Source organism: Chiloscyllium plagiosum, unplaced genomic scaffold (genome assembly GCF_037043375.1).
Source record: "Chiloscyllium plagiosum isolate Xiang-an unplaced genomic scaffold, Cpla_swu_hap1 HiC_scaffold_9, whole genome shotgun sequence".
Lineage (NCBI taxonomy): Eukaryota > Metazoa > Chordata > Chondrichthyes > Orectolobiformes > Hemiscylliidae > Chiloscyllium > Chiloscyllium plagiosum.
The window spans coordinates 81327488-81352580 of record NW_028270147.1 but is presented as its reverse complement, the minus strand read 5'-3'; the positions used below and the strand labels follow the sequence as shown (position 1 = coordinate 81352580).

The 25093-nt window shown below is 39.5% G+C and overlaps 1 protein-coding gene across 7 annotated transcripts in view; it reads right to left on the bottom strand.

The window, feature by feature from the left end:
* uap1 (UDP-N-acetylglucosamine pyrophosphorylase 1) overlaps positions 1-25093 on the bottom strand; it is a 49797-nt gene that overhangs the window by 6464 nt on the left and 18240 nt on the right. For 2 of the 7 annotated variants that reach the window (XR_015758189.1, XM_043699842.2), the window contains exons 4-9: positions 22079-22251; positions 19736-19929; positions 19482-19622; positions 16636-16824; positions 14674-14709; positions 12782-12848 (exon numbers count right to left, since the gene is read on the bottom strand). Coding sequence is in view for 3 of the 7 variants with exons in the window: in XM_043699842.2 (XP_043555777.1) it covers positions 12782-12848; positions 14674-14709; positions 16636-16824; positions 19482-19622; positions 19736-19929; positions 22079-22251 (800 nt within the window). In the remaining 4 variants the exon portion in view is untranslated. Of the gene's footprint in view, positions 1-12781; positions 12849-13850; positions 13892-14673; positions 16552-16635; positions 16825-19481; positions 19623-19735; positions 19930-22078; positions 22252-25093 lie in introns of those variants that run through there. The other 5 variants (XR_015758191.1, XR_015758192.1, XR_015758190.1 and 2 more) reach the window with 3 other exon arrangements.

Below are 25093 nucleotides of genomic sequence, written 5' to 3'. Positions count from 1 at the left end.
TCCCCTGTTCTGTAGCTTTCTACAATCTTTCTGTTTAAAAAGCATTCAACTTCTCTATTTCTGTCAAAATGCATAGCCTCGCATTTTCCAACATTTAATCTGCCATGCTTTTCCCACTTGCTTATACGGTTGGTATCATTCCACAAATTCTGACATCCTCACCACTTGCCTCTTCCCATGTCTGTGTCAGTTGCAAACTTGGTTGTATTACATTCACTTTCCTCATTGTAAATAATTTGTGGCACTCTACTAGTTGCAGGATGCCATCCTGAAAATGTACCGCCCCCACCTTATTCCAACTGTATATTTGATAGGCTATCCTCTATTCATGCTTATAATAGGATAAATGTCCAACAATATGGACATTTATCCTATTAAGTAGCCTAATGTGTGGTACCTTATCAAATGCCATCTAAAAATCCAAATATAACATTCACTTATTCTCATTTATCTAGTCTGTATATTAATTAATTCTAGTAAGTTTGAAACCACGTTGACTCTGCTTGATCATATTATGTATTTCTAAATGCTCTGCTATTATATCCTTTACAGTCTCTTAACAGATTTCCCAATCACAAACATTAAGCTATCTGGCCTATAGTTACCGGTTGTGGTTCTCCTTGCTTTTTTTTAAAAAAAGGTCTTACAGTGACAGTTTTCCCATCTTCTGGTGCCTTTTCAGAACTTACAGATCCTTGGACGATTATTACCAGTGCATCCTCTATATCTGTAGCCACTTCCTTCAAATATTCTAGGATGCATCCCTTCTGATCCAAGGAACAGTTTGGTCTTTAATCATAGAACAAAGAAAAATACAGCGCAGTACAGGCCCTTTGGCCCTCGATGTTGCGCCGATACAAGCCCACCTAACCTACACTAGCCCACTATCCTCCATATGCCTATCCAATGCCCGTTTAAATGCCCATAAAGAGGGAGAGTCCACCACTGCTACTGGCAGGGCATTCCATGAACTCACGACTCGCTGAGTAAAGAATCTACCCCTAACATCTGTCCTATACCTACCACCCCTTAATTTAAAGCTATGCCCCCTTGTAATAGCTGACTCCATACGTGGAAAAAGGTTCTCATGGTCACCCCTATCTAAACCCCTAATCATCTTGTACACCTCTATCAAGTCACCCCTAAACCTTCTTTTCTCCAATGAAAACAGCCCCAAGTGCCTCAGCCTTTCCTCATACGATCTTCCTACCATACCAGGCAACATCCTGGTAAACCTCCTCTGCACCCGTTCCAGTGCCTCCACATCCTTCCGATAGTATGGCGACCAAAACTGCACACAATACTCCAGATGCGGCCGCACCAGAGTCTTATACAACTGCAACATGACCTCAGGACTCCGGAACTCAATTCCTCTACCAATAAAAGCCAGTACGCCATATGCCTTCTTCACCGCACTATTTACCTGGGTGGCAACTTTCAGAGATCTGTGTACATGGACACCAAGATCCCTCTGCTCATCCACACTACCAAGTATCCGACCATTAGCCCAGTACCCCATCTTTTTGTTACTCTTACCAAAGTGAATCACCTCACACTTACCTACATTGAACTCCATTTGCCACCTTTCTGCCCAGCTCTGCAGCTTATCTATATCCCGCTGTAACCTGACACATCTTTCCTCACTGTCAACAACTCCACCGACTTTCGTATCATCCGCAAACTTGCTCACCCAACCTTCTAGCCCCTCCTCCAGGTCATTTATAAAAATGACAAACAGCAATGGTCCCAAAACAGATCCTTGCGGAACAAGTAACTGCACTCCAAGATGAACCTTTACCATCAACTACTACCCTCTGTCTTCTTCCAGCCAGCTAATTCCTACTCCAAACCTCCAACTCACCCTCAATGCCACACCTCCGTATTTTTTGCAGTAGCCTACCATGCGGAACCTTATCAAACGCCTTACTAAAATCCATATACACCACATCTACCGCTTTACCCTCGTCCACTTCCTTAGTCACCTTCGCAAAGAATTCAATAAGGTTTGTGAGGCATGACCTGCCCTTCACAAAACCATGCTGACTATCCTTGATCACATTATTCCTATCCAGATGTTCATAAATCCTATCCCTTACAATTCTCTCTAAGACTTTGCCCACAACAGAAGTGAGACTCACCGGCCTATAGTTACTAGGGTTATCCCTACTCCCCTTCTTGAACTAGGGAACCACATTCGCTATCTTCGAGTCTTCTGGCACTACTCCTGTAGACAACGAGGACATAAAAATCAAGGCCAATGGCTCTGCAATCTCCTCCCTTGCTTCCCAGAGAATCCTAGGATAAATGCCATCAGGCCCAGGGGACTTACCTATTTTCACCCTTTCCAGAATTTCCAACACCTCTTCCATACATACCTCAAAGCTGTCCATTCTAATTAATTGTGACTCAGTATTCACATTGGCAACAATGTCCTGTTCCTGAGTGAATACTGATGAAAAGTATTCATTCAGTGTCTCCCCAATCTCTTCAGCTTCCACACGCAACTTCCCACTATTATCCTTGACTGGACCTATTCCTACCCTAGTCATTCTTTTATTCCTGACATACCTATAGAAAGCCTTAGGGTTTTCCCTAATCCTACCAACTAAGGACTTTTCATGTCCCCTCCTTGCTGCTCTTAGCTCTCTCTTCAGTTCCTTCCTGGCTACCTTATAACTCTCAATCGCCCCAAATGAACCTTCACATAGGCCGCCCTCTTCCCTTTAACAAGGGATTCCAATTCTTTATTAAACCACGGCTCCCTCACACTACCCTTTCCTCCCTGCCTGACAGGTATATACTTATCAAGGACACTCAATAGTTGCTCCTTGAACAAGCTCCACATATCAATTGCGCCCTTGCCTTGAAGCCTACTTTTCCAAGCCACACATCCTAAGTCGTGCCTCATCGCATCATAATTTCCCTGCCCCCAGCTATTACTCTTGCCCTGCAGTGCACACTTATCCCTCTCCATCACTAGAGTAAAAGTCACCGAATTGTGGTCACTGTCCCCAAAGTGCTCACCTACCTCCAATTCTAACACCTGGCCTGGTTCGTTACCCAGAACCAAATCCAGTATGGCCTCACCTCTTGTTGGCCTGTCTACATATTGTGTCAGAAAACCCCCCTGCACACATTGGACAAACACCGACCCATCTAACGAACTCGAGCTATAGCTTTCCCAGTCAATATCAGGAAACTTAAAGTCCCCCATAACAACCACCCTATTACTCTCACTCTTCTCCTGAATCATCCTCGCAATCCTCTCTTCTATGTTTCTAGGACTATTAGGAGGCCTGTAAAAAACTCCTAACAGGGTAACCTCACCTTTCCTATTCCTAACCTCAGCCCAAACTACCTCAGATGGCGAGTCTTCATCCATCGTCCTTTCCACCGCTGTAATACTATCTTTGACAAGCAATGTCACACCTCCCCCTTTTTTACCCCCACCTCTGACCCTACTAAAACATTTAAACCCTGGAACCTGCAACAGCCAATCCTGTCCCTGTTCTACCCATGTCTCCGTAATCCTAATAGTTTCTCAATCACTTCTCTCCTGATGATTGTCGTATTTAGTCCCCTTCCTCCCTTTTGTCCCTTGATTAATCAATATTACAATAATACTAAGTTAGTGTCTTCTATTGAAGACTGGATGCAAGATATTTATTCAACATCTCTGCAGTTTCCAGGTTCCCCATTATTTCCCTAGCCCAATTTTCTAAGGAGATCTTCACTTTGGCTTCCCTTTTCGTTTTAATATATTTAATGAAGCTCTTGCAGTCCAGTTTGAATTAATTGCAAGTTTACACTCAAAACTTATTTTCTCCTTCTGATTTTTACTTACTTCCTTATTCCCCAAAGCTTATCCAGCTACTTGTCTAGATTAATGTAGCTTCAAAGCACTCAAGAAGCTCAACACCAAGCAGGATAAAGCAGCACATTTCATTGGCATGATATCCACAACATTCGGTCCCTCCATCACTGATGTTCAGTATGAAATAGTGTGAACTAGCTACAAGATGCATTGCAGAAATTCATTAAGTCTTCTTTGACAGTATCCTCCAAATGACTATGGAGTAGATGTACAGCACGGAAACAGACCCATTCCAGATGTTCATAAATCCTATCCCTTACAATCCCATTGGTCCAACTTGTCCATGCCAACTAGATATCCAAAATTAATCTAGGCCCATATCCCTCCAAACCCTTCCAAATGTTGTATTGGTACCAGCCTCCACCAAATCCTCTGGCAGCTCATTCCATACATGCACCACCCTCTGACTGAAAAACTGTCCCCCAGGTCCCTAAGAAATTCTTCTCCTCCCATCCTAAACCTATGCCCTCTAGTTCCGGACTCACTCACCCCAGGGAAAATACCCTATTTACTCTCTCCATGCCATTCTTGATTTTATAAACCTCTATAAGGTCACCCCTCAGCCTCTGACACTCCAGGGAAAACAGCCCCAGCCTCTTCCTCGAGCTCAAACCCTCCAACTCTGGCAATATCCTTGTACATATTTTCTGAACCCTTTCAAGGTTCACAACATCCTTCTTATAGGAGGGAGGCCAGAATTGCACACACTATTCCAAATGTAGCCTAAATGAAGTCCTGTACAGATGCAAAATGTCCTAACTCCTATACTCAATGCTCTGAGCAATAAAGTAAAGCATACTAAACACTTTCTTCACTATCCTATCTATCCTGAGACTACTTTCAATAAACTATGAACCTGCCCTCCAAGGTCTCTTTGTTCAACAGCACTCCCAGGACCTTACCATTAATGTATAAGTCCTGCCTAATTTGCATTTTCAAAATGTAGCAGCTCACATTTATCCAAATTAAACTCCTTCTGCCATTCCTCAGCCTACTGACCCACCTGGTAAAGATCCTGTACTCTGAGGCAACCTTCTTCACTGTCTGCTATACCTCCAATTTTGGTGTCATCTGCAAACTTACTAACTATACCTCCTATGTTCACATCAAAATCATTTACATAAATGACAAAAAGCAGTGAACCCGGCACCGATCCTAGTTGCGAGTTTTGAGAAGATTTGTAGCTCAGGTTGTGGTTCTGGATGTAGGTTTGCTCGCAGAGCTGGAAAGTTCATTTTCAGATGTTTCGGCACCATACTAAGTAACATCTTCAGTGAGCATCCGGATGAAGTACTGCTGATGATTCCTGCTTTCTATTTATATGTTTGGGTTTCTTTGGGTTGGTGATGTCATTTCCTGTTCTTTTTCTCGGGAGTGGTAATATTAGCAGCATTAGAAACAACACTGAAAGACAACTAACTCACAGAAGAAGCCCAGCAAACTATCATACAGGTAGTCGCACCAACATTAAGCAGAAAAAAGGAAGGAAACACACTCAATATACAATAAAGGAAAGCACTAGAAAGACTAAAAATAATAAAAACATTATTACCTCCCTGAAACAAAGGACCTTTGACAGTCATCTTAAATCAAAGATGACTACATTGAAAAAGCAAAACACACTACGTGCAGATACCAACACTTACCAACAAGTGGCGACAGACCCGACCGCACAATTAGAGAACCGAATCACAGCCCTACTCAAAAAACATCAGAAATCTGGAGAAGTAAATAATTCCAAATAAATGAAACCAGATGGATCCATGCTTATACAGATAACTCAAAATTCACAAAGCAGGAGCTCCTTTCAGACCCATAGTCTCACTACCTGGATCACCAACTTACAGATTGGCATGGAGCTACACTCAAGGCTAAAACATACACCATTCCACCCAAGAATTCTTGAAGACCAAAGACTCTAAGATAGAAGAGGATGAAATAATGGTCTCCTTTGATGTAACAGCCCAGTTCACATCAATCAACATCAACCTGGCCAAGGAAACACTGACTACACTATTAGAAGACCCAAAGACACATACACCAAACACCCAAGGAGCAGGAGAATCGACGTTTCGGGCATGAGCCCTTCTTCAGGAACGAAACGTCGATTCTCCTGCTCCTTGGATGCTGCCTGACTTGCTGCGCTTTTCCAGCAACACATTTTCAGCTCTGATCTCCAGCATCTGCAGTCCTCACTTTCTCCTACACCAAACACCACCAACTTCATCAGCAAGGACAGTATCGTCAACCTATGCCTTACCACCCACTTCAACTTCAACAACAAAATCTACAGACAGATCAACGGAACACTCATGGGATATCCAATATCAGGGTGCTTAGCAGAGACAGTAATGCAGAAACTCGAACAAATAGCTCTGCCAACCATCCAATGCAAACTTTGGGTCCGCTACGTGGATGACATCTTTGTCATCACTAAACGAAACAAACTAAAGGAAACCTTCAAGACATCAATAATACCCTTACTGGCATAAAATTCACTGAAAAGAAGAGGAAAAACAACAACAAACTACCATTGCTAGATGTCACAGTAGAGCGAACAGCCAATGGGGAACTTCAAACCAGCGTCTACAGGAAAACACCACATACGGACCAAATTAGATTAGATTACCTACAGTGTGGAAACAGGCCCTTCGGCCCAACCAGTCCACACTGATCCTCCGAAGAGCAACTCACCTAGACCCATTTCCCTCTGACTAATGCCCCTAACACTATGGGCAATTTAGCATAGCCAATTCACCTGACCTGCACATCTTTGGACTGTGGGTGGAAACCGGAGCACCCGGAGGAAACCCACGCAGACACGGGGAGAACGTGCAAACTCCACACGGACAGTCGTCCGAGGTTAGAATTGAACCTGGGACCCTGGTGCTGTGAGACCATTGAGCCACCGCAAATATTGAATTACAGAAGCAATCACCCCAACATCCACAAATGAGGCTGCATTAGACTATTATTCCAATGAGCGACCACACACTGCAGCACAAAGGAACTACACAGAGCAGAGGAAAATCACCTATACAGTGTATTCAAAAAGAACGGGTATTCAACACAGTCCGCTGATTTCTCAGCAACAAACCCAAATAAGTAGACAAAATGTGTCCAGAAACCCTAGCCACTCTCCCCTACATCAAAGACATCTCGAAAGTGACTGCCAAACTACTCAGACCCCTTGGCATCATGGTAGCCCACAAACCCACCAACACACTTAAAACAGCAGCTAATGAACTTGAAAGACTTTACACAGACAACAAGCAAAACTAATATAATTTGCAAAATACCGTGCAAAGACTGTAACAAACACTACATTGCACAAACAGGCAGAAAACTAGCCACCAGGATACATGAACGTTAACTAGCCACAAAATGACATGACCCTCTCTCACTAGTATCCTTACATACAGATGAGGAAAGACATCACTTCGACTAGGACAACACATCCATCCTAGGACAAGTCAAACAGAGACAGGCACGAGAATTCCTAGAAACATGGCATTCCAACCAGAACTCTATCAACAAACACATCAACTTGGACCCGATTGACCAACCACAGAGAAAAAAAAACAGGAAATGACATTACTAACCCAAAGAAATTCAAACATATAAATAGAAAACAGGAATCATCAGCAGTGCTTCATTTGAAGGCTCACTGAAGATGTTACCAAGTATGGTGACAAAACATCTGAAAATGAACCTCAGCTCAGTGAACAAACCTACATCCACTGATCCTTGTGGCACACCACAGGTCACAGGCCTCCAGTCTGAAAGGCTACCCTCCATCCTTTGTCTTCTACCTTTGAGCCAATTCTGTATCCAAATGGCTAGTTCTCCCTGTATTCCACATGATCTAATCTTGCTAACCAGTCTATCATGAGGAACCTCGTCAAACGCTTTACTGAAGTTTATATAGATCACGTCCACAGCTCTGGCCTCCCTCAATCCTTCTTGTTACTACTTCAAAAAACTCTATCAAGCTAGTGAGACTTGATTGCGCATACACAAAGCCATGTTGACTACCACTAATCAGTCTTTTGCCTATCTAAATACATATAAATCCTGTCCCTCAGGACTCCCTCCAACAACTTGCCCACCACCGATGTCAGACTCACTGGTCTGTCATACCCTGGCTTTTCCTTACCTCCTTAAGTAGTGGCACCATGTTAGCCAACCTCACCTGTGACTATCGAAGATCCAAATATCTCGGCAAGAGGCCCAACAATCACTTCCCTGGTTCCCAGAGATCTAGGGTACACTTGATCAGATCCTGGGGATTTATCCATCTTTATGCGTTTTAAGAGAGCCAGCACCACCTCCTCTGTAATATGGACATCTTTCAAGATGTCACCATCTACTTTCCCACATTCTATATCTCCCATTCTTTCTCCACAGTAAATACTGATGCAAAATACTCGTTTAGAATCCACCCATCTCCTGCAGTTCCAAACATAGTTTGCCTTGATCTTTGAGGAGTCCTATTCTCTCCTAGTTACCCATGTGTCCTTAATGGATTTATTAAAATCCCTTTGGGTTCTCCTTAACACTATTTGTCAAAGTTATTTCATGTCAACCCTTTGACCTCCTGATTTCCCTCTTAAGTATACTCCTACTGCCTTTACACTCTAAAGATTCACTCTATCTCTGCTGCCTATACCTGACATGCTTCTTTTTCTTAACCAAAACCTCAATTTCTCTAGTCAACCAGCATTCCCTACACCTACCAACCTTGCCGTTCACCCTATAAGGAACATACTGCCTCTGGACTCTCGTCTAATTTTTGAAGACTTCCCATTTTCCAGCCACTTTACCTGTGAACATCTGCAACCCCACCCACCAATCAACTTTTGAAAGTTTTTGCCTAATACGATCAAAATTGGACTTCCTCCAATTCAGAACTTTAACATTTGGATCCTGTATATCCTTTTCCATCACTATTTTAAAACTAATAGAATTATGGTTGTTGGCCTCAAAGTGCTTCCCCACTGACACCTCAGTCATCCGCCCTGCCTTATTTCCCAACAATAGGTCAAGTTTTGTACCTTCTGCACATACTGAATCAGAAAATTTTCTTGTACACGCTTGATAAACTCCTCTCCATCTAAACCCTTAACACTATGGCAGTCCGAGTCTATGTTTGGAAAGTTAAAACCCCCTACCATAACCACCCTATTATTCTTACAGATTGCTGAGATCTCCTTACAAATTTGTTTCTCAATTTCCCGCTGACTATCAGGGGGTCTGTAATACGATCCCAATAAGGTGATCATCCCTTTTTAATTTTCAGTTCCATCCAAATAATTTCCCTGGTCGTACTCTCAGAAATATTCTCCCCAAGTACAACCATAATGTTATCCCTTATCAAAAATGCCACTCCCCCTCCTCTCTTGCCCCCCTTTCTATCGTTCCTATAGCATTTGTATCCTGGGACATTAAGCTGAGCCATGTCTCTGTGATTGTTATGATATCCCAGTCCCATGTTCCTAACCATGCCCTGAGTTCATCTGCCTTCCTTATTATACAGGTCACTTCTGGACGTGAGATTCCAATGATCCAAAAAAAGTGAACCCTTCTCCCCTGCACCAGCTCCTCAGCCACACATTCATCTGATGTATTCTCCTCTTCCTACCCTCACTATCTCATAGCACCACAAGTAATCCAGATATTATTACCCTCAAGGGCCTCCTTTTTAAATCCCTGCCTAATATCCTATATTCTCCCTGATTCTCATCCTTTTTCCTTTCTTTGTTGTTAGTTCCAATGTGTACAATGACCTCCTGCTGGTCCCACTCCCCTTTGAGAATATTTTGCACTCTCTCCTAGATATCCTTGATCCTGGTACCAGGGAGGTAACACACCATTCTGATTTCTCACTGTTGGCTGCACAAACATCTGTCTGCGCCTCTGACTAGAAGGTTCCCCATCATAAATCGATCACTTAGAACCCGATGTACCCCTCGTTACATTAGAGTCAGTCTCAGTACTAGAAACTTGGCTATGCGTGCTACATTCCCCTGAAAGTCCATCACCCTGTACATTTTCCAAAACAGCATACTTGTTTGAGATGGGGACAGCCACAGGAGACTCCTGTACTACCTGCCTCCCTTTCCTACTTTCCTGCCGGTAACCCATCTACATGACTGTATCTGCAGTTTATCTTCCTGCAACTGCCATGCATAACACCCCCGGTTCCTGTAAATTCCTCATGCCTCTAACTACTGCTCCAACTGATCCATGCAATCTGATAGGATTCACAACCACATTTACTGCAGATATAATCATCAGTAACACGGAAGTTCTCCCTAATCTCCCACATCCGACAGGAAGAGTACATCACTCTAATAAAGGCCATCTTTGCACCTTAATCTAGAGACTCAGAAAATAGCAGTCTTACTGCTCTAAAAAGAACTCTGCTCCAGGCTAACTTAGTACCTACATTATATATTTCTAATTTTTAATCAAGCGACATCTCAACAAATCATACAACCAAAAAGAACCCACTCTATTCACTAGTAAAGCAAGATAGCAAAGTTACACTTAAACCATGCATTTATCTGCTCCTGTACTGTTAGCTCTCTCACACAGGTTCCTCCAAGGCCAGCTGGGAATTTCGCTGTTTGGAATGCGTCTAAGAAAAATTAACAATGTCTAGAACTCAACCAACAAAGGCAGTAGCTACACAGATTAATTGCTGTATCATACAGCAGTGTAGGTTTCTTTCTCTCTCTCTTTCTCACTGACCATGTGGTTTCTGCCTTTGTCTCTCTTCCTCCTTTTAAAAGTACCACTGTTTTGATCTTTTCTCCAACCCCCTCCAAAAAGTTCCAAAACAATGCAACAGCTCATAAAACAGTAAATACTGCTCCTGCAATTTGAGGAAATCAGCTCCAACACCTAAAATACCTCAAAAAAATGGAGCACTCTTACAGCCACAACGTTTTCTCACATCCATCTTGGATTACCCCGAATCTAGAAAGGAGAATGACAGATGAATGGGACTGCCACCACTTGCAAGCTTCCCTCTCTATCTAATCAACAAGGATTGCAGTGGTTCAAGAATGCAGCTCTTAAGGAGAACTAGGTTTGGCAATAAATGTCGGTCTAGCTGAGACATCCCACATGTCTCAAACAGGAAGAGAAATATTCTTCAAACTTCTAATTTCCTCACTTGCACATATTGCCAGATTTCATAATCCTCCACTGTTTGAATTGAATATCTTTTCAATTCACAACATTAACTTCTGTCATTAAAATTGGGACAATGAATTCTAGATTTAAAATAAAATTACAGTTGAAGTTGCAAGTATAATTCATTTTTAGTTAACTTGGACAAAGTATTTAAATTTAGACTGAAATGGATTTGCGACTCACCTTTCCATATGCAATCTTTGTAATATTCTTTCATCACAGATGCACTTGTACGTATGGAATCTACATATAGTAATATGCAGTACTGTTCTGATCTTTGCAGACAGAAAGAGCATATACGTACACTGTTCCTTGTTCAATAATAACAAAATAGGTCACAGCTATTCACCGATTCATTTCTCAGGCTACCACCTTAACCAGTCAATGTGCTCAATTTAAAATTTAAATCAAGCCTGGCATTTCAATCATTAACTGTATTCTCAATGACAATGCTCAACCAAAGTCCAAGTAATCAGCACTCTGTCCTCTCATGTAGTAAAAATGGCTCATTTCCAACTCCATTTTTATTTAACCTCTCCCTCACTTTTGATGCTATTGCATTGTCCTTAATGGCATCTGCATGTAAATTGAGCAACTGGAAATGCAGAATAACTGATACAGGTTAATAGGTGAAAGTTGCCATATGTGATTTCATGGTGGGAAAAGCTGTTCATTTGTATATGACAGTACTTCTGGATATTAAAAAAAGTGCTGACTTTCCCCATGAATTGGTAAGCTTACAAGTTGTCTTGACCAAATTGTCAAAAACTTTTCACTACCAAAAGAATGTTTAAAAAATGGAATGGCTGTCTGGGCTTTAGCATAGAATCAAAAGCTGCCAATACTCCACTAACTTCAGTTTGGTCTGGTGAAAAATAACCTCATTGTGTAGATGCAAATACAAAAAAGTACTGTCAATACTAAAGGTTGGAAAATAAATCATTAACTTCATGTGTGCAACCAAAAACCTCAAACTCTCTTGTAAAGGTCTGACAGCCTTGTCTTAGATTGTCCCATAGATGCTTCCATTGACATACTTCCCTTCCCTACATGAAGTATATCTCTCTCTTCCTAGACCCATTAAGTTATTTTAACAAATTGCATTCTTTATTAATGTTATAACGCTCATCCTTTTTAACAAGAAATTACACTATAGAATGTTCGATTAGTTGCATAGCAGTGGGAGGTAATAAGGAAGGGTGGAAGCCACAAAAAGGATCAATGCTTTTGTTGGTCAGATCATAGAGAAATAAGTCTCAGAAAGAGACTTATATTCCACAGCACGTTCCAGGGTTCTGCAATACAACATTCAACCAGAAGGAATTATGTATAAATCTTCCAAGAAACACAAGTAACATGTCTTTCTGGACAACTTTACAGAGCTGGTGCCTCCTGAATGTCTCTTGACAGCAAGCCTGAAGGTCCACAAGTATACCTTATACCATACATCAATTTTACTAATGCAGCAGCTTGAGACAGCAGCTCCTAAAAAGGTTTAACATATGAGAATTCATCATGGTCTGTTTTCTGGCTAAATTTGTTAGATTCACAAATTAATAGATCAGCTTTATAGAAAACTTGTTAAACCGGTACACATGTAGCGTTAGAGTTTATACTGTTTTGAGTAACTTAAGACAATAATTCTTCATAATTACAACTTTTACTTCTAAAGCAGTCACATCTTATCCATGTTAAATAAACACTGACCTCTCCAGAATAAGATACAAGTGGAGAAATTTCACATTTGATTGGAACATCTGCCAACTCCTGCAGACTGAAAAGTAAAATATGATTGTCAGCAACTTATTAAAACTCACTCAGCAAATACCAAGTCCTCTTAGAATCTATCACAACAATTCTTAAATAGTCACTTTTTTTAAACATAAAGCCTCAGTCAATTTTAACATTAGACTTTCAAGGTTTATTAAAGGTGACAACTGGATTAGAATTGTAAACAACAATGCCCTCATTTGGAAGTAGCTGGAACTAACTGGGTATTTATTAAGTTCCTTTACATCACCTTAATGTGGCTTCTGGTCTCCTGAAGTGAGAATCAAGCAGTTTTCATTTACTATGGATCACAATCATTCTAAAACCACCATCAAATATCCAGTCTTAACCAGGACTCTTCATTAGTTGGATTAAAAGGTCAGAATTGTAAATGAAAGAAACATGTTGCACTGAACATGTTTAAATGCAAAATCAGGTTCTAAGTTAAAATAATGGCAAACAAAATAAACAGACTCACCTCTGTTGGTGAGTCCGTGTGGACTCAATGGGCCACATTGCCTATTTGTACACTGTAGAGATTCTATGATTCTAAAATTTGTTTAATAACAGAACCGTTTCTTTGTTCTTAAACATTCAATTGATTGAAATTGATAATGTTAGTAGATCAATGGAATCTTTAATTTTATTTCAGTATCTGGACATAAAAGGTTGGTTTTGCAAGAATCTTTGCAAACAAAAAAGTGAAAACCAAAGTGAATTTCGGTGCAATTTGGCTTTCTGGAGCATGAATACCCTCCAATCACCTTTTTCTCTTTAGTAATCATCAACACTAAAGAAGTCAAATTAAAGCCTTATAATTTTTAAAGGGAACTTTGACTGATGTATTGGTGGATAGATTCTTTAGAAGAGTTAGTACTGCTGAATTAAAAGTCCAAACCAATCACCATTACACAAATTAACATGCTAAGTAGTGTTCAGGCATGCAAACCTTGTTTGGTGTTAGTATGTGTGTTTTCACTGCTTATTAAATAAGGTCAGTATTTACCTGCAACTGCCAATGTCTAAACCCAGTCGATGCATAAAGAACTACATTATGGAAAAACAGCCATGGATTATTCTTTTTAATGGTATTATCTAAACTCTATTAATATATTTATTTTAAAAATTGGATTTTGATATACAATGAATATAGCATTCCACAATAATGCTTTAAATCCAATATTTCCGTGGCTTAAAGTGGGTGCACCCCTAAATGAAATGATAGCGAAACAGTGAGTCACCAAGCAAAACAAAAATAGAAGGGGAAAGGGTGGTCAAATGAAGAACAAACAAAAAAAAAAATTCTTTTTGGATTTTTTGATAATTTGAAAGTCAGTCTGGGTTAGAGTGAGGCAGCTTTGTATTACTTTTGTTCATAAAAGAAAGTGATGACCTGCAAAGAATATAGAGTTCTTGTAAAAATAATAGAACTTGATCAGATGTGTGAGTGACTACCCCTCAAATACTGCCAAGTACTGACACATTTAATGTATAGCTACAAACCAGCACATGGTCTTCATAAATTAAGGCTTTTCCTGTATCTCTAGTACAGAGATAATCAACTTGGACTCACATAACAAATTGGATCATATAAGATTTATTTATGTCCTTTAACACTATACTAAAAAGATTTGCAGTGGATAATATTACTGTTCATAGTAAGGGCCACGATTAATTATACAAACATATTGATAGAATCTTGTTTTGCTTTACAAGCATTTAAACACTGGCAGTACAAAAAGGCAAGTCTTCCTCTACAGTGTTTCCTTTACTTCAGCAAAGCAGCCACGACCCATCACCATGCATTAAACCAAACCCAAAATATTTACTTGTTATTGATCGCTTCTGACATTCCAGTTGTCGAACTGCCACATGGGAAGAAAGAGTGAGTTAATGGGAAAATAAAATGCAACAAAATGAAAATATAACAAATAAGTATGGGACTAAAATAAAACTGAATTAATAAAAAAATTTCTATAAAATTATATGGAAGTGGATTTTAATAACTTCAAAGACCATAAAAGGGAATAAATCACAGACGCTGATCTCCAAATTTCTCCCCAGTATACCCCAAAATGGTGTTAAAAGGACTCAAACTACACTGGGGTTAATCTGCTGTTCAAATTATTACTTAGAAAATACAGGAAGCATCTCAACTTGAATGCAGACAACACAAAACTGATAAGTAAGCATTTAATGTGCATTAAAATCTTTTGTGAATGATCTTTTCTGGAATATACTTTATAGCTTTATCAGCAATCATAAACACTTTTAATATAGATCTATATCTTTTGAGGAGAATAAACTCTAATATTCATTATTTTTATCTGTTAAGGTTACTTTACTTACATGGGAAAGTGGCATTCAAATTTTTTTACAGCATGGAAAAGGCAACTTCAAAATAAAAATGGATACCAACAATTGTGCAGGATGGACTTTAAGAAATCAGGAAAATTCAGAAGAACTGTGAAAGTCTACCATGGGCTGATACCACATTGCATGTATAGCGATTGCTGAACTGGTGTAGGAAATAAGTCTCAGTGGGTTTGGGCAACATTTTACATATACACAGCTGTAACTGTCAGCTTAATTAGGAAGCTATATCAAATTTTAAAGCTAAATTGTAACTGTTTCTGGCTACATTATCTTACTTTCATGTGAATGTAAGATCACAAATTACACGATAGAACAGCATAAGAACTAGGAGCAAGCGTACACAATTCAGCCCCTTAAGCCTACTCCTCCATTTGATATCATTTTGCTGATCTCATCTCAACCTTATCTGCACTTTCCTGCACGTTCTGTATGACCGTTCAACTCATCACTAATTAAAGATCTGTCTATCTCCTCTTTAAACTACTCAATGTTCCAGCATCCACTGCACTCTTGGGTAAGGATTCCACAGATTTATGACCCTTTGGAAGAAAATTTATCTTCATCGGTTTTAAATCTGCTACCTCATCCTAAAACTGTGACCTCTCATTCAAAATTATCCCATGATGTAACATTCTGTTAATCATCTTTAGCATCCTGTATACCTCAATTAGATCTCCTCTCTTTCTAAATTCCAGGGAGAATAGACTTAAATTGCTCAATCATCGCTGGAATCAATCCAGTAAACATTCTCTGAACTACCTCACATATAAGAAATCTAGGTGCAGATGTATTTGAAATCTCTGTTTCTCCTTATGTTGTACAGAAGTTTTTATTCCGGATGCTGATACTTGCACAGTAAGGTATGTGGTGCTGTAGCAATCTTGTAAACCTTGGCAAGATTCAAGGACAACTAATGCAGGGTAGATGATGATGATGATGATGATGATGATGATGATGATGATGATGATAAACAGCTTCTGAAAAAGGTGCACAGTAAACGATGTTTCTGGTGAACAGTTACAGCAGCCAGACTTACCCCAAGATTTTTGATGATTTCTTTTAATTTATAATCAGATGCATAGTGGTGTAAAACCAAAAAAGACAACAGAACATATATTGGAATTTAAGACTTGGGAAATATTGTGGGTTTATCTGGATAGGAATGTTTCTTTCTACCCAAACTTTTGCACACAGTCACAGTATGTAGGCATCATTTATTGCTCATCTATTAACTCTCTTGAGAAAATGATCTTGAATTTGGTTTTGAATCGCAACACTGAGGGTGTTGAAGGTACTCCCATTATGAGAAAGTGTGTTCCAGGAATTTGGTCCTGTATTGAAGGCAGAATGATGAGATGTTCAAGTAAATACTGACTTGTGTGCTTCATCATAGAACGTTTGCACAAATTATATACCTGGGAATTGCTGGAATCCTTGTTCCATTTTCATCAACAAAGTGTCCACCTGCATTTAGTACCCATCGATGATGCAGGGACATCAGAGCATGGCGTGCGGTTGTAGGTGTGTCTTTCCCATTCTGACTATCCGCATTCTTCAGTGGAGAAAATTCATCTTCTCGCAAGACTTCAAACACTACAAATTTCCTATGAAAATATACTTTGATTATATTCCTGATTTAAACACATAAAAATTATCCTTTCATACACAGTGATACTATAAAAGTGATTTTAAATATACTCAAGTACTGAAAAGAAAACACAGCTGATGTCTCATAAAAATAGCTAAGAAATGTACAGTGACAATGGTCCCTAAGAATAGTAAAAGAAAACCATGTTCCCTTCTCTTGCTAAAATTTGAAACTACTTGATTTAGTACTTCCCTCGTTATCTGTAAGAGACTGGTATTCAACAACTGGGAATACTTAAACATCCAATAAACAAATTGGCTGAATGAGAAACACTGTGTACTTACAAATAACAGAAGGTGCAGTGAGCAATTGAAGTGAGTTGTTTGGTACATTTGTAGTGAAGTGTATTTCTTTAAAGAAAATCTCAGATGAATATCAAGTGAAATTTTTGCGTCCGAGATCAAGATCAACTGGGAAATTAGAATCATTTAAAAAACAAGGTTGCTCAAACATATATGCATTGGATAAGTTTGTTTTGCAAACTGTCTATTTTGGATAAAGAGAATTCTGGTGGTCAGAGTAGAAGTCATCATGACAACTAGAATTAAGTTTAACCAAGGGATGATCGAAAAATCATTTCCATCCTCTGATGGCAATGTGTCCCAAACAACAACAGGTACGATCACCAGAAGTACAGGCATCACCAAACTTTGAAGTGGGGAAAGCAATACAGGCCCCCAAAGTGAAACTTATTTAACCTAGTGCTCGAAACTGTCAAAGAAAAGAGTGGAATCCAGAAAGTGAATGCTATTCTTTCCCACTCAAAGTCTAAGTCCTCTATGATTTCTACCCTTTGGATATAAAAATGACGACATCTTTATTGACATAAAAAATTAGTCTGTGTCAAAAGTCTCCTTATTTAATGCAACAATTTAAAGTAATTCTGCACAGTAGACAAATTACCAAAGTTAGAACACATGGGATTCAGGGTGAACTTGCCAACTGGATACATAATTGGCTTAACGTCAGGAGGCAGAGTAATGGTGGAGTGTCGCTTTATGGACTGGAGGCTGAAAAATGCCAGATGGAGTTCAATCTGGATAAATGTGAGGTATTGCATTTTGGTACAATAATCAAGGGTAGGCCTTATACAATTAATGGTAGGGCCTTGGGTAGTGCTGTAGAACAGAGGGACCTAGGGGTGTAGGTACATTATTCTTTGAAGTGTGCATCACATATAGACAGGGTAGTTAAAGAGGCATTTGGCACACTTGCCTTCATTGTTCAGTCCTTTGAATATAGGAGTTGGGAAGTCATGTTGAGGTTGTACAGGATATTGATGAGGTCTCTTCTGGAATACTGTGTCCAGTTCTGGTCACCCAGTTATAGGAAGAATTTATCAAGTGTGAGGGGGGTTCTGCAGAGATTTACCAGGATGTTGCCAGGTATGGAAGGTTTGAATTATAAAGAAAGGTTGGATTTTTTTCACTGAAGCATAGGAGACTGAGAGGCCACCTAATAGAAGTTTATAAAATAAATGAGAAGTATAGATACAGTTAATGATAGCTGACTTGTCCCTAGGATGGGGGATTTCAAGACAGGGGACACATTTTTAAGGTGAGAGGAGAGAGATTTTAAAAAGACATAAGACGTCATTTTTTTTTAAAGAGAGGCTGGTTCGCATGTGGAATAAACTTCCTGAGAAAGTGTGGATGCTGGTACAATTACAACGTTTAAAAGACAGGTGGTACTAGTTTAGTTATGATCAGCATGGACTGATTGGACCAAAGGGTCTGTTTCCATTCTGTAGGACTATGAATGGTTTTAGCTTCTCAGGAGTACTAAAAACAATACTGTATTTCAGAAGTTTAGTGAGCTGACTAAGGATGCTGAGACCAAGAACACATCCAGTTAGAAGTTTCCAGTCTTCATACTGCATATAACAAAACTCTTAAACATAAACTTACTTTTATATTATTTTAATTCTGCTAAAGAGAGAGTGTACTGGTTCCCGTAGCTTCTTGACATTAAAAGGTATCTAATGGAATGGCACCTCACAGATCCTTTGCAGCTGGCAATGCAACTAATTGTTTAAAAAAGGTTTGTTAAGAAAATGAACAAGCTGAATGGTGCAAAACTATTAAAATATCTGATTAAAAAGCTAACAAAAAACTTGAAATAAACAAAGTTTGAACAATTTTTTAATCAAAGTTGGTAAAAATGTTGTGTCTGTTGAAACATTCAGTTCAAAACAATTCACCATTCAGCTCAAAGAAAAAAATAAGGGCTTAACCCAGTAGAAACAAGACAAAATTGGCCAAAGTTCCTAAAAGAGAAACTCAGCAATGACTGTCTTTGAATAATGTTAATATTGTTTTCCTATCCATAGCAGTCTTACAAATCACATTTCATGCATGCAAATGAATAGCCGGCCCTTCCATTTACGTTGAGTCTAAGTGACCGTTCATATCAGGGGAATTACCAGGACTGAGCAAGACTCTGTTGTCTACAACTCCATATAATCCAATAACTGACAATATTTATTTCCCAAATTTGCAAATAAAGCATAACAACCTGGCTAAGATATTGTATGAACCATAACAAAGCTCAAGACCCTGATTTCAGGAAGAAAAGAAAAATGTATTGAAACAATTTTATAAAAAAAACACTTACTTTGAAAACTGAAAGATGTCAAATACAAACTTCTCCAACTTGATTCCATTAGGACTGTCTGGTTTGATTTGCTGACTATTTTCATCAATATAAGGAATTTTCTTTTGGGCAACATGGTATCGCAATTTAGGTTCATAGTCTCTGACAGAGAAAAAGTAAACCAACTCATTCAATCACACTGAGTTGAATATTTACACGATCCATTCTGAACACAGCTATAATTTTACAGAATAGTTCCAAATGCATTAACATACTTAACAATGTTCTTTAAGAACTGCAGCGTAAAGAAATGATTGCATATGTTCCCTGCATTGAATGTTAGACGTCCATCAGCATTCCTTCTCTGTGCAGTAACTAGGGTGATTTCACTGTATTCCACAACTTGATACAAGCCATTTACTTTACATACAACACCAACAGCCTCAGTTGGATTTGTCTTTTCTACAACCTGGAAATTAAACACAATTTCACAAGAATCCATTATTCAATGCAGCTTCACTTATTCACAACATCAGGCAATTATAGTATTTCATAGTTACAAGAAAACAGATTAATAAATTTTAGCCAAAGCTGCACAACTGCAAAAATTGAGCATTCTGTTTTAAAAATCCACATTACTTTCAATTTATTCTATTTTATGTAAAGCTTCCAAGCTTATTTTAAAGTTGGCATTTCTTTTGGTAACACCAAGAAAACATTAAAAATGTTGGATGAAAAATACAAAATGAATGGGATCTAACACAAGTATTTTGCTCGAATTAAAATATCCATCCGTACGATCACAGCAGAAAAAATGATCAAAATGTTGAGTTCTTCCATTTTCTAGGCTTAATGACACCAATAATAATTTCAGTGAATGTTCTCTCAATCTCTATGCATACAAAGAAGTGCCTCACTCAGTGAAATTGGAGCACTGCAAGGCCTAAACTGAGGGTTGCACTTATTATACTGTTCTGTGCCCACCTCATCCATTATGCTGCTGTTTTTTCCTCTTAAAGAATGCTCATTAATTCTGTAAGTATGGACTCAATGGTGCCCACAAGATCACAAGTACAATTTTGCAATAATAACAGGCAGAACATGTTGGTGAGCAGTGCTTTCAGCAACTTAAAAGAAATTGCTACAGCCTGTACACAAAACTGTCTCCGCCATTGCCAGTTTTCTACCATTACATATAATGGTCTCCCAAACTTCATGTACCCACCACTTGTTGGCTGGTTCAACAAGAAATTCAATCTCCACCCCCGATCCATTTAGCTGTAGCAGGCTACTTACAGCTCATTAGTTCAATGAAAATTAGCACCAGAACCTTCCCCCTCCACCCCAATGACTCAAGAATTCAGAGTCATGAATGAACAGGCATGCTCCACCCATTCATCATGCCGTTAAAACCAGCCTTTTAACAGAATAAAAACTGCACAGCTAATAATATTTGATTTTTAAAGATATATCCTGCATCAAAATCAGACCAGTTATTCAATGCCAATACAGCAAAAAGAACAATTACCTTTTGATGAGAAAATAAAATCTAGTTTACAAATGATCTAATCTCGTAAACTAGCAAGAACTCGTATCATAAGTCACATCAGGAAACATTTTAAAAATCTGGTGAACAAGCAAGAGGACAATGTTTATCTATCAAAACAAAAAAAAACTGCAAATGCTGGAAATGAAAAACAAAAACTAAAATTGCTAGAAAAACTCAGCAGGCCTGAAAGCATTGTGGAAAGAAGACAGGGTTAACATTCTGGCGTTACCAGAATTTCAGCGACCTTTCTTCAGAACACTTCTGAAATTTTTGTTTTAAATATCAAAATACTGGCATCCACAAGTGAGTGCTCGGCCAGTGGTGGCTCAGTTATTAAGTATCGACAAGACAGAGATCAATATAATTCCAGATATTAAAGATATCAAGTGTTATGGTGATGTTGCATAAAAATGGTGTTGACATTTTTTTCCTAGTAGTTAAGACAGACATTAGAATCAAACAACACAAAAAGACATCATTCAGCCAATCAATTCTATATAGTTCTTTGAAAGAGCAACCAAATTAGTCCCAATATTCTGCTCTTTTCCTCAAAAATCTGCAACTTTTACTTCCTCTGTATAATTCCAATTCCTTAGTTAGAAAGTTACTATTGAAACTGCATCCAACAACATTATGCTGTTATCCCAGATTATTACATTTTCATTAAGAACGCTTCTCAGTTCCAGTTCTTAAGTTAAACACTCTAGATACAGACCCTTCTGTCAGTAGAAATATTTTGTCCTCAAACTCCTCTGTTTTAAGGAGACCAGTCAGTAAATCAAACCAGAAAGTCCTAATGGAGTCAATTTGGAGAAATTTGTATCTGACATCTTTCAGTTTTCAAAGTAAGTGTTCTTTTAGATAAGGAGAACCATGCCAGTTCTCTAATCTTCCATCATAAATTAAACTCTCCATTCTTGATACTATTCTGATAAATCTCCTCTGCATTCTCTCGAACTCTCCAGCTCTCATTGCTGAGATCTTTTATGTCGACCAAAAGAGCAGATGATCACATCTCAGCAAGTTATAAACTGGATTATATCATTCATTGCCAGGAGAATACACGTACCTTAGCTCCACAGTCAGCTTGCTGCTTAATACAGAAACCAATGAAAGCTGGATCAGCAACTTTAACAAGAATATTGTCCACACAGTATACATGAATAAAACCAATGCCTCGTTTTTCCATATCCTCCACAATCTTCTGATTTCGAAGTGCTCGATAAAGGCCTCCATTCCCATCTAAAAAACAGAATACTTTATATACATCGATTCCTGCAATGTACATAGTACAATGCAAGCTTTAAATTCTGTACATTGTGAATTTGAAACTTGGCAAAATTTCCAAAAATGAGGAAAGACAACAGCAACTCTACAAATCAACAACGGTACAAAGTTGTTGCAGAATGGCTGGCAAGCAAGACTAAAGCGCCACTTAATGACTGCTGGTGGTGTTGCAAGAACATACAATTATAAAAGTTGAGTTGAAGGTAGTGTTTCAAGATGACCACAAGTATTTTTATATACTCATTCATCAGTAGGTTTTTGTCATTCCTCAACTGCCCTTACAAAGTGATGGAGTGCCACTTTCTTGAACTGCTGCAGTCCATGTGTAGGTTCACCCAACGTGCTAGGAGAAAGTGAGGATCGTAGATGCCGAAGATCAGAGTCAGGAGTGTGGTGCTGGAAAAGCACAGCAGGTCAGGCAGCATCTGAGGGGCAGGAGAATCGATGTTTCGGGAATAAGCTCTTCATCAGGAATGAGGGGGTGGCCTAAGGGGGCTGAGAGATAAATGGGAGGGGTTGGGGCTGGGATTGGGGGTGTAGCTTGGAAGGTGACAGGTAAATTATGTCAGGAAGGAATTTCCAGGAATGGTAATATATGATGGTCTGGGGCTTGGAGGAGAACTTGTAGATTTTGAAGCTGCTGCGTAAGGGGCCTTGGTGAGATGTTGCAGTGTACCTTGTAGATGGTACAAGCTGGTGCCACTGTGCACTTGCGGCAGAGAGTGAATATATGAGATGGGGTGCCAATTGAGTGATTTGGAGTATTCTGCCTGAAACTATAATAAATTAGGGAACCTTTCCTGAGAGCTGAACAAGTCCTTGGATACACAAATAGTTACCATTGTGCAATCAGCAAACATCCTCACTTCTGACCAAATATTGGAAGGAGGGTCATTGATTTAGTAGCAATAGATACTTGGGGCTAGAATACCTCTCTAAGGAACTCCTGAAGTGATGTCCCAGGGTTGAGATGATTTGATGTCCGACAATCATAATCACCTTCTTTAGCCTAAGTCCAATTAGTGGAGGCATTTATCCCAGATTCCCATCAAATTCTTTTTTGCTAGAGCTCCTTAATGACACTCAGTGAAATGCTGCCCTGATGTCAAGGGCAGTAACTCTGACCTCACATTTGGAGTTCAGCTTTTAAGCCTTGCTCCAAACATGGTTAAATGAGGTCAGATGCTGAATTGGCCTGGCAGGAAAGGGCAGCACGGTGGCTCAGTGGTTAGCACTACTGCCTCACATCACCAGGGTCCCAGGTTCAATTCCGGCCTCAGGTACCTGTCTGTGTGGAGTTTGCACATTCTCCCCGTGACTGTGTGGGTTTCCTCCGGGTGCTCCAGTTTCCTCTCACAATCCAAAGATGTGCAGGTCAGGTGAATTGGCTATGCTAAATTGCCCGTAGTGTTAGGTGCATTAGTCAGAGGGTCTGGGTGGGTTACTCTTCAGAGGGTCGGTGTGGACTTGTTGGGCTAAAGGGCCTGTCTCCACACTGTAGGGAATCTAATCTAATTCAAATTAAGCATCAATGAGACTATTGATGACTCCTTCCATAATTTTTGCTCTTGGTCAAGCATAGACTGATAGCAAACTCATTTGCCAATTACTGCCTTAAACATTATAATAATATCAATTGAAACAAAGTTCTCAACATCTCATATGATTGCGAAAGTATGGTTCTTTTGCTCAAAATGTTACAACAAACAAATCAAACACATTTAAGTTTACAAATCTATACTATAGATAACATTATCATAATGGGATTAGCTGTGGAGTAATACTCAATATTTCTATCTTGAAAAAACTTGAGAATTCAAACAAATGATCCAGTATTTTTAAAAGGCATTTCCATTACTTGTCTTGTAGAGTTGCAAGTAAACAGAACTAAAGCAGAAGATTTTACTTTGAGGATGAGAGGTCATTTTCTTCAGAAGAAAGACAACCAAACTGAAATAATTTCTTAAACAGTAAGGGATTTAGTTGTCCATGTATACAAGTCATTAAAAGCTCGTGCTAAATGGGGTACACTTTGAATAGATCAAGCAACTCAAGACTGAACATCCATGAGGTGCTGTGGGATGTTCAACAACAGTAGAATTGTACTCCAGCACAATCTGCAACCTCACGCCCTGGCGGGCCAGCTTTTTCATGCAGAGGGTGTTACGAGTTGGACTGAAGGGTCTGTTTCCATGCTATACATCTCTATGACTATAACAGTACAAAACAATCAAAAGGATACCAAAGAAAGAGAATGTTTCAGTTGTGTGAAGGCTGGGTTAAATTTCACGTACTTAACAAGGAAACTAAAGTTAAGGAAGGGTTTATTGGCCTTGGAAGGTAACAGCATAGATTAGAAAGTGAGGTCTGCAGATGCTGGAGATCAAAGTTGAAACTTTATTGCTGGAACAGCACAGCAGGTCAGGCAGCATCCAGGGAACAGGAGATTCGACGTTTCGGGCACAGGCCCTTCTTCAGGAATGAGCAGAGAGTGTTCAGCAGGAGAAGATAAAAGGTAGGGAGGAGGGACTTGGAGGAGGGGCGTTGGAAATGTGATAGGTGGAAAGAGGTCAAGGTGAGGGTGATAGGTCGGAGTAGGATGGAGGCGGAGAGGTCAAGAAGACGACTGCAGGTCAGGAAGGCGGTGCCGGGCTGGAGGGATTCGGCTGAGACAAGGTGGGGGAGGGGGGAATGAAGAAACTGGTGAAGTCCAAGTTCATCCCCTGTGGTTGGAGGGTTCCCAGTCGGAAGATAAGACGCTCCTCCTCCGACTGTCGGGTTGTTGTGGTTTGGCGGT